Below are 15,479 nucleotides of genomic sequence, written 5' to 3'. Positions count from 1 at the left end.
GAAAAACGCCAAGGGGGTCAATACTTTTGCAAGGCACTGTGTATATATCTATATATATACAAATATATATAGATATATACACTGTGTATATATATATACAGTATAAATTTGAATTGATTTAAGGTCTAAAATGTTATTTTATAAACTCTGTCTGTGACTGTGCAGCAGTTTATTGTTGCAGATCTGTGTGTTGTAGAAGCGGCCCAGCGTGTGTGTGTGTGTGTGTGTGTGTGTGTGTGTGTGTGTGTGTGTGTGTGTGTGTGTGTGTGTGTGTGTGTGTGTGTGTGTGTGTGTGTGTGTGTGTGTGTGTGTGTCTCTCTCTCTCTGAATGAATGGGACCTCAGATGGAAAAAGAAGCAGCACATTCTCTCGTCCGCCTCGTTTCTCTGCCGCCGTATGAATGTGTCTCTTTGATAGCTAATTTTTTGTGTTTGTGCTCCAGTGAGTTTAATGAGGTTCCCCTCCTTCTACTGTCGGTACCAGCGGGGGGGCCTCGCTTTGTATCTGACTCTGTTCCTTCAGTCTGAGACGCCACTAACAGGCTGATATTCTCTATCAGGATCATCTGCAGATTTATTAAAGTTTATGAGCACGTTGGATATTAAATATTTAAACTAAATACAGTGTGCACCATGAATTATGTCCATATAGTTGCACTTTGAGACTAACATGTAAAATGTGGGTTTAGAGTTGATGAACGGGCAAGATGTAGAATAAAACATGGGATACAATATAGAAATCATCTCCAAATGAAAGGACAGATGTGTTGACGTGAGAGAGCTGATCTGATTGGCTGCTGCCTGTGAAGCTCGCTCACATCAAACACAGCTCTCATTCTTTCATTTCCTTTAAGGGGATGCTCGTTTTAAAAAAGATATTTTGGGACTTAGGACACAGTTCACAAACGTCCTGATTTATATTATTATTTATATTATTATTATTAGACACAAACCGTGAGCTCCTGTCTCTTTAAATCCCTCCTCCTTTAAATCCTTCTTCTTTCTGACTGGCCGACCTTGAGGACGTCTATGAGGGTCGGCTCCAGTCCTGGTGACCTCCGTCTGATCCTGCTGCTGATGTGGAGGCTCTGAAAGGAAGCTGTTAACCTACTAAATTACATAATCTGTCATTCTAACGGCATCTTCTCAATTCATTCATGTTTGAGCCTCACTGTGATCCGTAGTAGGAGAGTGGACGTCACGAACAACAAAGACTACAGCTGGATCTCTCTGTTTGGTGAATGTTAGGTTTGATTTGTAATGACAACAACCATGATGCCATAACTGAGCAAAGTGACAGATTAATGAATAGTCTGCCCCAAAAAGGCCCGTAGACTCCCATTCACGCAACACAGCGTCTGGTTCAGTCTGGTTCCTGCTGAGGTGGGCAGGTTTAGTGACCTCGTGCTACCAATCAGATTGGTCAGATCACCCGCTGGCTCCTCCCCCAGCTCGTCCAAATATGGTCACTTCTGGCTTTAAAATAACAAGATGGCGACGGCCAAAATACCTAACTCAAGGTTTCAGAGCTGCAGTTTACATTCACACAAACCAAACTTTATACAAACTGCTGTACATCAGTGTGAAGGATCAAATTCACTCTTCTATATTTTAATGGATTGTTCAGGAATTTCAAGGCCAAACACAGAAATGTCAGCATGTATGAAGATACCGCGAAAGACCCAGAGCTCATAGCACCTCACACAGTCACGAGTGGTAACTATGGTAACCCTTCTTATGTTTTGTATTAATTAAAACGAGAGTAAGACTTAATGTTGTCAATAAACGGTTGGTATTTTTTTAGTTTTCTGAGTTTAGAAAACTAATTTCCCATTACAACTTATTACATGTTGGTAAACAAACGATAATAAAAACGGGCTGAACCAAACCGTAGTCATACAGATTTTAATTCATTGTTCGTTACATGCTTACAATCACTTCACTTCTCCAGCTGTGATGAGGTTTTGATGGCCTTTGTTGGGAGTAAACGTCCAGGTTGGGGGGGGGGGCCTTCCGGGGTCGCAGAGAGACGAGCTGGATGGCGGCGAGATGGAGTCGAGCCACAGGTGGTCTGTAATTCTGCACCGTAATTGCCTGGCAAAGTGTATTATGGGTCTTCAAAGCACTCATCCACTCTGTAGGGGTGGACGAGAGAAAAGGCTGCGCGAGGCGGGAAAATAGGGTGGATAACATGATGTCCTGTTGTGAGACAATTCTGCCCGACACTTACAGCACGTCGAGGGAGTATTATTATTGCTGGCGTTCAAAGAACATTTTCAGTGAAGGCTGCTAAGCCAGACTAATGAAAATGATGGTAGTAAATGGGGAGACAATCTCCAATTCAACTGAAATGTCACCGTGTTTTAAAGACGGGTGTAACAGACGTGTTCTGCTCTCTGAATGGAGAAGATGTCCGTCGGCAGCTGTGTCTCATCTCTCGCTCACTTACAGCCGGAGAGCTGTCAGAGGTCAGAGGTCAGGGGTCAGCAGCAGGACAGAGTCTCCGGAGTCATCTGGTGTTCAGTGGCGGCGGTTTCTGAGACTCCTCTCTTCCCTGACTCACCTGGTTTGATCGGAAAGGTTTGTAAGAACAAGCCTCGTCCTCTGACATCAACCCGAGGACATCTTCAGCCAATCAGCATCGAGACCTGTTTCACTCATACGAGTGCAGCATTTCAACTCAAAGTTTGTCACCGCTTCAGCCACATTTTTTGTGCTCATCTTGTAATAATGTTCTTTGAATGAGGCGCCGCCTCGTTGGACCGACAGCAGCGTGCACCCAACGGAGATCAAACATTCATAACATATTTACCTCCATAAACTCATCATTGTTCCACTGAAGGGAATCTCCAGGCAGGTTGGAGCTTTGTGGCATTTTAGTGTCATCAGTTCACTTGAACTCCCCCGTTGGGAGAGTGGAGCAGTGAAGACGTGAGATTCAATCTCACTTCTCTAAATGTAAATGAAATAAACACGTCAATAAATACACGAACACAAGAGAGGAGTCGAAGCGACAGGCGTTCAACGAGAGAGCAGCCAGAGAGCTGCGTGCTGATTGGTGCAGAGCTGGGTGAGCAGCAGCCAGGGAGCTGCGTGCTGATTGGTGCAGAGCTGGGTGAGTAAATGATGCAGTCCTTATAGCAGAGTTCTTCCATTTTGTGGAGATATATTTTACTGCTTGTAGTGACACGAATGAGCTGTGATTGATTCCAAGGAGCATTCAGCCGTGTGTCCACCAAAACATTTGTTATTATCTGAAAATGCCAGAAAACCGAGAGACACTTCTGAAAACGCCCAGCTGGTGGCGCTTGTGAGCGCTCTGTAGGCGCAGCATGTTTTCAGCTGTGACGCTTCGGTAGCTTTATTAGCGAATATCCAGTGAAGTAGCGGTTCATTGAGGTGCTTCACAGATAGTTTGTGTTGTCAACACACACTGAGTGTGAAAGACTCTGAATCTGGTCATGAGACGAGAAGAGATTTGTTTTTCACCATCGTTTGGTTCCAGAGCTGAAGGTCGAGGTGTTCGGTTCGAGGATCAGGACACCGTTGGAAGTGTTGCTCTGTTATTTAATAGAAGACAGAATTTCCTGGGAGGCCATCAGGTCAGAGGAATGTCTCCATGTCTGAGGTGTGTGCACAGGTAAAAAACAATATGACGATAGGTGGTAGTGTCATTTGCCCCGCCCCTCCTTCACTGTGATTGGATGGTAAAAAGTCAGCGTTTTACCCAAACTGGAACATTTTTCTACCTTAAAAAAAAAGGAGGGATGTTCAGCACACATTTGTTTTGCTAAACATCGTCCTTCCCTTCCAATTCATTCATGAATCATCATTTCATCCGGACACATGATTCCAGGTGTATGGATCACCTGTCTGTTTTTGCATTGGACGTGAAGGTTCTCCTTAATCGACTGACCCCTGCTCTGTGACCTTTGACCTCTGTGGCTGGTTTTGGGCTGCTGTTCATGTCAAACGAGTGTTTCTGAGCTTTTACGTTCAAAAGGAGAAACTACGAGTCTCGTGTGATCCCTGTACAAAGCTGACGGGATCGTTTGATGGCGGTGAAAAACATGAATGAAATTAAATAACATTTTCAGTTTGGTTAAAAAAATAAAAGAAACGTGTAAGTAGGAACATGAGAGAACCTAAATTTTAATATTCTCCAGCTGTTTCTGGTCTTTTTTCTGCTGTCGTTTTACAGGTCATTGGATCCTCAGTTCATTTATGCAGAAAGAAATCTTGCTTTCACTTTTGGAGAAGTTATTTCCTCTGCGACAGTAAAACACACGTGGACCACATCTGCAGTTTGTTTATATGTGAAGTTATTTATTAACCAGAATTGAGTTCTGTGTCACACTGAAGGAGGTCTCCACGTTTCTATAAACTTATAAACTCCAATTATATGAAATTACAGGTTTATAAGTGCTCCTGTCATTTTGTATAGAAATGTATATTTCAAGTCCTATTATTATTAACTGAATGTAAAAACAAAACAACCCAAAAAAGCCATCATATATAAAGGTGGAGTGTTTGATTCTGGAGGAAGATTGTTCGTATTTGAGTTGAGCAGCAGATGTTCCAGTGATGTCGGTTGTCAGAACCAGGAACATTAACTCCAACACTACAGGCAACAAATAATCCAGGGAAATGAATGTGTTTCTGGAGTGAAAATAAATCAGTCTTTAAAAATAAAACGATACTGGGCAAAAAAAAAGAAAGACAATCAACTTTTTATAGTGGCAAGCTTTTCCAAAATAATAGTAACAAATAAATCAAATGATAAGTAAAACGCAGCCACAAGAATTTACCATATTTACATTACTGAGAATTTGATAGAAAATTTGATCCAAATAATGATATTGTGTGATGAGGAGCAGTTCTGCTCACATCAGTGCAACGAGTCAGATGCATGAAGAGAAGCAGACATTTCAGTCATCAGGTGAAGTTAATGAAAAACAGCCCAGTGTGCACACATGGCCTCTTCTGGGCCTCGACAGGCTAAATGATGACGGTAGCCACTGATGTTATGAGCCGCAGCACCTCCTTCACGTCATAAGATATCATCACTTTAATTAACCAATGTTTGCCTTTGTGAACGCGTGTAAATCAGACGGATCACAAACAACGTCAACATTTCAGGATGTGAACATTGTGACGACCTGTTGTTGAAATAATGAATAAAAAATACCCAGAACTGGAGCAACAACAATTTCAAATATTACTAAACATGTAAGACACCCCCCCCCCCCGGTTTTAGAAAGTAAAGTCGCCAACTCAGAGCTTTAAAGCCAAACAACTGTTTCATTCTGCCATCGTCAGAGCAGCAAAACATTTCTGGCTTTTGAGCAGATTTCATTCAACATAAATATTCAAATGTTTTTGTTATGAGGACAAAAAAGAAAATGTGGTTCATTTTCAACTTCTCCTAAATCACATAATTCATCCAACTCGTTGTCCTATTGGATGTTTTCAGTGACTTCATGAGCAGGAGAATTCTACAACTAAAATCGTTGACAACATAAACAATGAATGAAAAATAAAAGTACAAGGTGAGATCAGATATCTCTGTTTGTCTTCCTCTACAGATGCGATGGCCAATCCTTCTCCAGCTAAGAGCATGGGAGACCCCGGGATCACCCCCCTGTCTCCGTCACACACTCAGGTGACCAACGCTCCTCCACATCTGCTCCTTCATGGAACGCTTGTTACTCCAGACGATGTAGAAACCAGTTTCTCCAGGGGTTTGCAGTTGTTTTGTGATTGTTGCAATCACAAATTCTTGATTTTGCTAAACTGCAGCTTTTCTTAAAATTTTTGATATAATTTGTGGAGTTTTAAGCCATTTTTTGTGGTAAAATTGGAGGAAAATGTGAGTTTTTCAACAACTCCATGTTTTTAAAATGGTACTTTATAATCACTTCCTATGATAACAAGCATAGAAATACAGGTATTTATTTTTGTAACTTAAAGAACAAAAAGATCATAAAAGTGATGTTGTGACTGTGATATAGAATATATGTGCTACATCTGCTGTAAAAATATGCCTTTAAATACTTTATAATTAATATTCATTATTTAACACATAGACCTACTGTTCGCACAAAACCACTTACAAATGGAAGTTAAAGTAATTTAACATATTACTCATTCCCACTAAACGACATCACAACAAACTCCGTCAGCTGCGATTGTTCCGGTTCATCAGTTTGTTGTGATGCTGAGGAGAGAAAGCAGCGACCATGTGGCTCCAACCCACCAATAGAAACTCCCGTCGGCCGAAGTCCCGCCCACTATGGACAACTAAACTCTCAACCAAAATTTGTTGAGGTCTGATTCACAATCCAGACATTTTGTGACCCAACAAAGAATCGGGTTTCATAAACTAAATTCTCGAGTCTGTGACCAAAACAAACTAAACTGTGAAGGAGAATTTGTTTGTAAGCAAAATTATTTCCTTTTCACTTCATATATTTTTACCTACAAACTTGATGTTTGACAGCAGTGCAAGAAATTGCTCCCAAAACTGTTTTCATACCTGCATAAAAAAAGACAAAACTACCTTCATAATAGGGTGCAATGCACAAACCAGAGAAAGAAAATATTTGCTGAATCGGCGTCTCCTCAAGCGTCGTCCTATTCTGTAAAATATTATGATTACTTCAAGAATAGAGTTCCAACGATTCTATAAATATTCTATGCGATTTTCTGAAAAGACATGTTTCTGTTATTGATAATGATCCACTGTTTTGAACCCCTCCTCCCCTCCCCCGGTCCAACTGTGTTGTGTGTGTGCAGCAGAACGACCCGGAGCAGGTTCCGTCCGGCCCGTCCTTCGTGGTGGTGGTAGCCATTGATTTTGGCACCACGTCCAGCGGTTATGCTTACGCCTTCACGAAGGAGCCAGAGTGCATTCACACCATGAGGTAGGCCGGTACTGCAATGCAGACACTCACTGAGGAGGGGGAGGGGGGGGGCACAGCGTTACTCAGCTGATATCTGCTTTACACACTATAAAACTGCTGCTTCACATGTGCAGAAATATCATTGAAGATGAAATCAACTTTTTTACATCCTTATTTTTGGTCAAATTAAAAAACAACAGACTTCTTACTCGGCTGAAAACCTGTTTTTTCAGTGAACGTCTCACGGTCGGGTTGGACTCTTTATTTCTGCCAAAGTTAGAAGGTTTATTTTTATGTTACACGGTTGAAAAAACTTGAAATCTTTAGCAACATTTCCTTCAACATCTGATGACAGATGATGTTTTTGATCAAACCAAACTCACAGCGTCCCGATGCGTCCAGATCAGCTGGTTGTTTGGTGTTAAAGTCTTCATAATAATATGGATGGATGAAAGTATAAAGTGGGATCATGGATATTTAATGCCATAGAGAATGTTTCGAGTCGGACGGGTTTTGGCTGCAGTTTGTCTTCAGCTCAGAGAGCAGAAGCTCGGAGGTTTGATCCATACTGGTCTAGTAGCTGTGAAGTAAAACCAGGTGACCACTCGCATCTTAAAACTAAACCAGGTTCAAATCCTAAAGGAACTGTTGAACATTATCTGAAATGTGCCGATTATCTTCTGGTCAGAGTGTGATTGCTGGTTTATTGCTTGTTTATCAGTGAAGCAACAAGTTGAAAGCTTGAAAGCAGGTTGAAAGAATCAAAAAGATGAATTATAAAGGAATATTGTTATGTTTTTGTTTTAATATCGTATAACAGGAATATCAACAATTTCCAACAAAAAGGAGCCCACATGGAGCTGGTTGCAGTGATGGTACCGTTTAAAATAATCTTAATAATCAGTATATGTTTTTAAGCCATGCTAACGATGTGTCTTCACCAACATGCAGGCTGCGACTACTAGTTTGTTTTCACCTTATCACATCTAAAGGACATATTCAGGTGCAGCAATTTCAGATTAGAGACTTCAAATGGTGGATTTAGATTCAGCGTGGAAGAGATGCACCGAGTGTGTTGTGTGAAATGTGGTGAGAGCGTAATGAAGATTGTTGTTAGTCACGCTGACTTTGAAGCACAACGAACTGTATTCGGTCGTAATGATATTAGATTCCTGGTCTTTCAGTGGAGTCTTCGTTCCTCCGTGTAACGCAGCTTTTATCAATCTGTTTATATGTGTGGATTTTATATGTACGTACGCTTTTATTATAAATCCTACAGGCTGTGTTTAGATGGCCCAGTGGGTCCACACCTTAGCTCTCTGGATATCTATGAATCAAATGGGTTTATCAGCACATACTTACCATGTACATATTGTTTTTAGACAGTTTGAATTTCATGCATTTCATAATGACCCAAACTGAAATAATAGATTTCTGAATAATAACACATGGACCATTTCCAACTGAGAGGAATCAAATGGTTTTATCAGAACATGTTTTATTTGATCAACTTTGACAGAGTGCAGATTAGACACCACTGTTTTCATTTAAAAACTTTTTAGTATAGCTATCTGAAATCCTAATCACACTTAAAAACAAACAAACAAACACGTTATCGTGACATAATCAGTAATAATATCGTATGAATACTGAGATTAATCAAGAAAACCTTGTAAATTTCAGACCAATTGTATCGTGACAGCATCTCAAATCTGAACATAAAACAATCAGCTAGTGTCCTGTCTTCACTTTTTAAACTCAACCTCTGAACAGTTATTGTGGTTTTGTCTGAGGATCCTCTTTTCAATATGATTAATAACACCGCTCTACTATTTAGCAGTGAGAAAAATACTTTCACCCCCCACACCACCACCTCCTCCACCCATCCCACCACCACCCCGACATTCCTTCAGAGGGCAGCGTCTCAGAGCACATCCAGTTATCATATAATAGTCAAACCTTTTTTCTCTTGGATTCTCTGAGGGAGGAACTTTAACCATCAGATAAAATGACATCAGATATTTTCACTCGTTGGTGTTTGAGTTGCAGTGAAAACAGCACATCTCCTTTATTTTTATTTTTTCATCCCATCTTCCACCCCCTCCCTCCTCCTTCTCCTCCTCCTCCTCCCTCCCCAAGCGAGTGGGAGGGGTCTGTATTTATAGCAGGGAATCCTTGAATAGCTGTATTAGACGGAGGGGAGTGTGCTGGTGTGCTAGTTGGAGACATTCCCCGGCCGATGGACATTCGTTAGCATTCATCAGCTGTCCTCACGTGTTGTGGGAGAAACAAATGAAGTAGGAAACTAATTGGCGTCAGAACGGACCCACAAACAAAGACAACTGTCCGGGGTGCTGACAGGTTCTCAGAGAGGAAGCTACATCCTCATTTCATCAAATTAAAAGGCCTCAACAAAGATGCAGCGTCTCTATATTCTCATTCGGAAATCTTTTCTACTGCAGCTGCCCTCCTCTCATTGAAATCCATCTATTATTAATAGTCGTACAGGATTCAGTGTGGCTGAGTGTTCAGGGTGATGTGAGGCCAGGCTGAATAATATAATGTTATCCTGGTGAGGACAGGCTTGTTGTTGGTGTTGTGACTTCAAGGATGAGACTGCTGTTAATATATATTTATGTTGTTATCAACACGTGCTTTAATGAGACCAAATCCAAGCAGTCTGACTCGCTGCACTGTGTCCTGTGTGAGGGCTGCTTTACTACATCTGTGCAGCTCAATCAAATCTGAAGACTGTTGAGTCATTCTGCAGTGAAACGGGCTTCCCAACAGGAAGTGGACCTCAAACACGCTCAGATCACCTGAGAAAGCCTTCAACTATTCTGAATTGGCTTTCTATGAGTTCGTACCACCAGGTGAAGGGTCCCATCAGTTTTGTCGTTGCCATTTTCATTTATTTTATTTAAAATATTTAATTGAATCAAACATCAAAAGCAAAGTCTGACTTTTACATGTTCTGGTTAATAAAAGGTTTTTATCTGTGGGCTGACTCTCCAACTACAGTGAGTTCATATTGTTTGTTCACGTGGTCGCTGAACTGTCAGTCAAATTATCAAAAAACAAGCAGACACATGATTTAAATACCCCGTCACTTACAAACATGTGACTAATACTCCTCTCTGATTAAAAAACAAAGAGGTGATGTATTATTTCATCATAAATGTTTGGATACTTGGAATCTAAATAAACTAAAAAAGTAATGAAATAAGATGGAATTAAAAACTATTTTCTAATTACCAGTTTGTTATTATTAAATTGTAGGCTTTAGCTGTCTTTTTCTTTTGGGGGGAATTTCATCATTTCTGGAGCTGAAAGTTCAGGAGTTTAATCTGAGTTATTTTAATGGCCCTTCAAATGTTAATGTTAGGCACCACTGATTTAGTGAGGAAACTAAAAAGTTGCATTCAAATGGAATAAAAACTGCAAAAATGAAGGAAGAATTAACAGTTATAGACAAACATGGTGGCAAAATCAATAAACCATACATTTTGTTGGATTTCACTTCTCAAACAGTCAAATAAAAAACAAGCAGTCATGACAACAGCTGCACAAAAAAAAAAAAACAGGACTTGATTTTCAGACAAAAACCTCAACCTCATATCTGTTATCAGCTAAAAGCTGTTCTGCCCCAAATTAGTTCCTCCTTACATCAGGTGCTCTTGGTGAGACGGCCTCCATAATCCCATCATGCACTTCTCCCAAGGAACACAGGTAACACTAATAATAGCTGTCCTCCATTTGTCCAGAAATACTGTGGTCACTCAATTAGCGGGAGGACTTGGTTCATACGGCTTTTCACACCAAATTTAATGACTCATTTTAATCTCAGAAGCAGTGCTGGGTGGTCTGAATAAAAATTAGTGTCACAGTATTTTCTGAGATTCTGGCAGTTTCACAGTGTATGTTATTATTTTTGTTTCATCTCGAGGCCTTTTTATAGGTTTATGTTGGCTTCTGTTGGAGGAACATAGAATATAATAATATAACGCACTTCAATAAATACTCTGTTTGATGGGTTATTCGTCTTCCTTTACTTGCTATTCTGCAAAATACAGACATGATAATACTTTGTTACAGAAGCACTCACTGAAGGGTTTACTGCCCCTTGTGGTCGAGGCAGGCAACAACTCTTGTCCTCATACAGCGTTCTACGGATGACCCGATAGTCTGCCACACTCCATTGTGCCGTGTTTTCAGTCTTTGCATCATAAATTTAGACCTCGAGTTAATTTGGAAGCTACTGAGCAGCCTTTAAAGGGCCAATACGTGAGATATTTAGAAACGCTATAGCTTTATAGCTTCTTATGTTGTTGGTGTTCAGCTCTGTAAACCTGTCGGAAAGGAAGAGGAAGTGCTTCTATTCTGTTGCTGAAATGCAACAAGTATTTTGTGTATTTTTTATTGTATTGATCATGTCCCCGTTCAGTGTCCGATGGAGACGACATCCTAAGTCGTTTTAAAAATATCTAATTTCATGGCCTTCATGTTTTCATAGTTCTACTTTTCAGACTGAATGATTTTGTCAGAAAGGTGCTGTTGTTTTTCTTTTATGCACTAAGAAATATATAAAGATGAGCATTTGGAGGTGAAATGAACGTGTTGTCTTGGACTGCGTTGTGTATCGAGAGCCATTAGACAGATGGAGATTCAGCAGATCACCTGGCAGCAGGAAGGAGTGGAGTTATAGAAGGTTAGGGGCAAAACATTGTTGGGCTTCATTTCTTTTGCAATTTGGTGGAGTTGCAGTTTAGATGTTTTATAACATGTTATATAGCGTCAGTGTTGACTGAGTCATTGTTGAATGGCTTTTATTTACTCTGTAACTCATAATCAGTTTTTGCTGAGAGTTTCTTAAAACACACTCTGACCTGCTGATGGGAACACGAAGACTGACTGTATTTCAATATTCAACCGTCTCCACAGAGTCCTAGGTGCTTCATTTTGGCCTTAAGGAGGTGGAGATATTACTGATTGAATTTGCCGATGTTACTTTTCAGATGGACATTTTTTTTAAATGGTCGAAGGGTTAACTGTTAGTAAAAAGGGTACACGGGTAATAACGGTGCTCTCACAGCGATGCGTAGCTCTCTGCATTAACATGACAGTTACCTGATGTCACTTCAGTTCTGTTAACTGTTAATATTACCAAACTTGCTTAACAGATTTTCACCTGAGGAATTATTGCTTAGCTGAAATCTTCAAAAGTGCCAACAGTCTGTGGTCGATCAAATCAAAAGCAGACATACAGATTTATTGTAAACCTGCTGCAGGGACAGCAGAGCACGTTCTCCAATAGACTCCTCCAGTTGCTGTCACAAGGACAGATACAGGAGATCATTCCAGATACAGGAGATCATTCCAGATACAGGAGATCATTCCTGATACAGGAGATCATTCCAGATACAGGAGATCATTCCTGATACAGGAGATCATTCCAGATACAGGAGATCATTCCTGATGCAGGAGATCATTCCTGATAAAGGAGATCATTCCAGATACAGGAGATCATTCCTGATACAGGAGATCATTCCAGATGCAGGAGATCATTCCTGATGCAGGAGATCATTCCTGATAAAGGAGATCATTCCTGATACAGGAGATCATTCCTGATACAGGAGATCATTCCTGATGCAGGAGATCATTCCAGATGCAGGAGATCATTCCAGATACAGGAGATCATTCCTGATGCAGGAGATCATTCCAGATACAGGAGATCATTCCTGATACAGGAGATCATTCCAGATACAGGAGATCATTCCAGATACAGGAGATCATTCCTGATGCAGGAGATCATTCCAGATACAGGAGATCATTCCTGATACAGGAGATCATTCCAGATGCAGGAGATCATTCCTGATACAGGAGATCATTCCAGATACAGGAGATCATTCCAGATACAGGAGATCATTCCAGATACAGGAGATCATTCCTGATACAGGAGATCATTCCAGATACAGGAGATCATTCCAGATGCAGGAGATCGTTCCAGATACAGGAGATCGTTCCACATGCAGGAGATCATTCCTGATACAGGAGATCGTTCCAGATACAGGAGATCATTCCAGATACAGGAGATCATTCCTGATGCAGGAGATCATTCCAGATACAGGAGATCATTCCTGATACAGGAGATCATTCCTGATGCAGGAGATCATTCCAGATACAGGAGATCATTCCTGATACAGGAGATCATTCCTGATACAGGAGATCATTCCTGATACAGGAGATCGTTCCTGATACAGGAGATCATTCCAGATACAGGAGATCATTCCTGATACAGGAGATCATTCCTGATGCAGGAGATCATTCTTTTTCATTCTGTTATTTTTATTGCTTTACCTGTGTCTATAATGCTGCTGTTGCGAAAAAATGTTCCCTTGTGGGATTAATAAAGTATCTATCTAGCTATCTAAACATGTTGATAACTTGTCTCTTCCCAGGCGTTGGGAGGGCGGAGACCCCGGTGTGTCCAATCAGAAGACTCCAACCACCATCCTACTGACTCCAGACAGGAAGTTCCACAGTTTTGGCTACGCGGCTCGCGACTTCTATCACGACCTGGACCCCAGCGAGTCCAAACAATGGCTCTACCTGGAAAAATTCAAAATGAAGCTCCACACCACTGCAGTAAGATACTCACATACTGTGTACACGCTGTCTTCAACTACAGCTCTTCACAACGCAGCAGTAGCACCATGGATGTTTTTACTGGAACTTCAAAGGGGAAATATGTAAGATAATTAGTTTAAAACATAAAAAAATGAACTGACATTTCACACAGAATGGATAAAAACAGCAGCTTTGATGTTTTGTCAAAGAAGTATTGAGTTATAATAATTCATACGTATATTCGTACGTATATGTACATACTCATTTGTATATGTTCACTGACTGTTAATATGCTGAGTTTACTGTTAGTTGATTTGTGGTTTAGAGCAGATAGAACAGATAGTAATTCATACAGACAGAGAGAAGTGATCACACTTCTAGACAGGTGATTAAACAAGGTGTGAACAGAGTGAAGGGATGAAAGTTACTCAAATTGTAGAGAAACCAAAGTAATCGATTGGTTCAGCAAACCAGTTGTAGAGGAGGACGTGTCAGATCGTGTGGTTCAACCAGCTGTCAGATCCCAACCACCCCACAACAAACCCAGACTGTCCCCTGGCAGACTGGAGTTCAATCTCCAGCTCAAACGTTATCCGGGAACCTGACTCATTATAACAGAGATACGGAGATTAAAGTTAACGTGACCCAACAAGCCACAGTCACCACTTCAATATGAAACACGACAGATACAAATGAACAGGAATCGGATCATTTAAGTGCAGATTGGCCTCCTAATATAAAACCTCTGGAGACTCCATGTTCATTACTACTGACAGCATGTTGACTGCACACACTCATTATATAAATGTTTGGAGTTGCTGGGAGATTGAATCTTCTGACAGTTGCTTTATGAAAGAGTCAGCAAAGTTGACACGGAGAATAAAGCTGATGATACATTTTTCATCTTCTAAACTAATCTCATCCTCTAAACATGTCGTCTGTGCATCAAAGCCCGATTCATCCTATTTCAGCCTCAGAGCTCCATTTATTATTTCCGAACCACATCTCTGACTCTGTGAAACTGGGTGAAATGTTACTTCACCACCATGAACACACGCTGTCCTGCTTCCCAAAATATCCGCTGCTGAAAATAGTCCCCATCAAAATAACACTTGATACAAACTACAGTGTTCAGTATTTGGGATTTGTTAACAACAATAAAGATATACAATTAGAAGTCAAGACCAAAGCTTAGTGACGGACCAATCAAAAGCTCAGGATTCCTCCTCTGGTGACCATGAGCTCACTGACAGTCTGTCTGCTGGCTGAGGAGGTACGTGGATGTGATGGTTGGTTGAAGGAGTCCTGAATGTCCGGCTCTCCTTTCATGTACCTCTAACTCTGACATCTTTGTTCTGCGACCAGAATCTCTCCATCGACACCGACCTCCACGCAGCCAATGGGAAACGAGTGAAAGCTCTGGACATCTTTGCGTATGCGTTGGCCTTCTTTAAGGAGCAAGCACTAAAGGTAAAACATGTCTGTTTTCCTTTGGTTGATATTCTATTCTCAATATGTGAGTTATAAGAAACAAATGTTTCTGAGCAGAGAAGATGGTTCTTTGTGACATTATGAATCGCTCAGTAATTCAATTCAATGCAACTTTATTTATGTAGCGCCAAATCACAACACAGGTTATTTCATGGCAGTTAACACATTAAAGTCCTTCCAGCAAGACTTTACAATATTATACAGAGAAACCAACAATTCAACAATTCAATAATTCCCACATAAGCTAGGAGGAAAAAACTCCTCTTTAAGGGAGAAAAACCTCCAACAGAGGGAAGAAAAACTCCCTTTAACAGGAAGAAACCTCTGACAGAACCAGGATCAGAGGTGGGCGGAGCATCTGTTAACAGAACCAGGATCAGAGGTGGGCGGGGCATCTGTTAACAGAACCAGGATCAGAGGTGGGAGGAGCATCTGTTAACAGAACCAGGATCAGAGGTGG

The 15,479-nt window shown here is 40.8% G+C and overlaps 1 protein-coding gene across 3 annotated transcripts in view; it reads left to right on the top strand.

Annotated features, from left to right (window-relative positions):
• hspa12a (heat shock protein 12A) overlaps window positions 1-15,479 on the top strand; it is a 48,943-nt gene that overhangs the window by 15,588 nt on the left and 17,876 nt on the right. For 2 of the 3 annotated variants that reach the window (XM_069723018.1, XM_069723016.1), the window contains exons 2-5: window positions 5,585-5,661; window positions 6,795-6,922; window positions 13,360-13,546; window positions 14,894-14,998. In XM_069723018.1, the coding sequence (XP_069579119.1) occupies window positions 5,585-5,661; window positions 6,795-6,922; window positions 13,360-13,546; window positions 14,894-14,998 (497 nt within the window). The remainder of the gene's footprint in view (window positions 1-5,584; window positions 5,662-6,794; window positions 6,923-13,359; window positions 13,547-14,893; window positions 14,999-15,479) is intronic. The other variant, XM_069723017.1, reaches the window with a different exon arrangement.

This window comes from Brachyistius frenatus, unplaced genomic scaffold, assembly GCF_029030835.1.
Source record: "Brachyistius frenatus isolate BFR_SWC_R1_liver_20210118 unplaced genomic scaffold, ASM2903083v1 Contig_313, whole genome shotgun sequence".
In the NCBI taxonomy this organism is placed as follows: Eukaryota; Metazoa; Chordata; class Actinopteri; family Embiotocidae; genus Brachyistius; species Brachyistius frenatus.
This window is presented reverse-complemented; position numbering and strand designations above follow the sequence as displayed.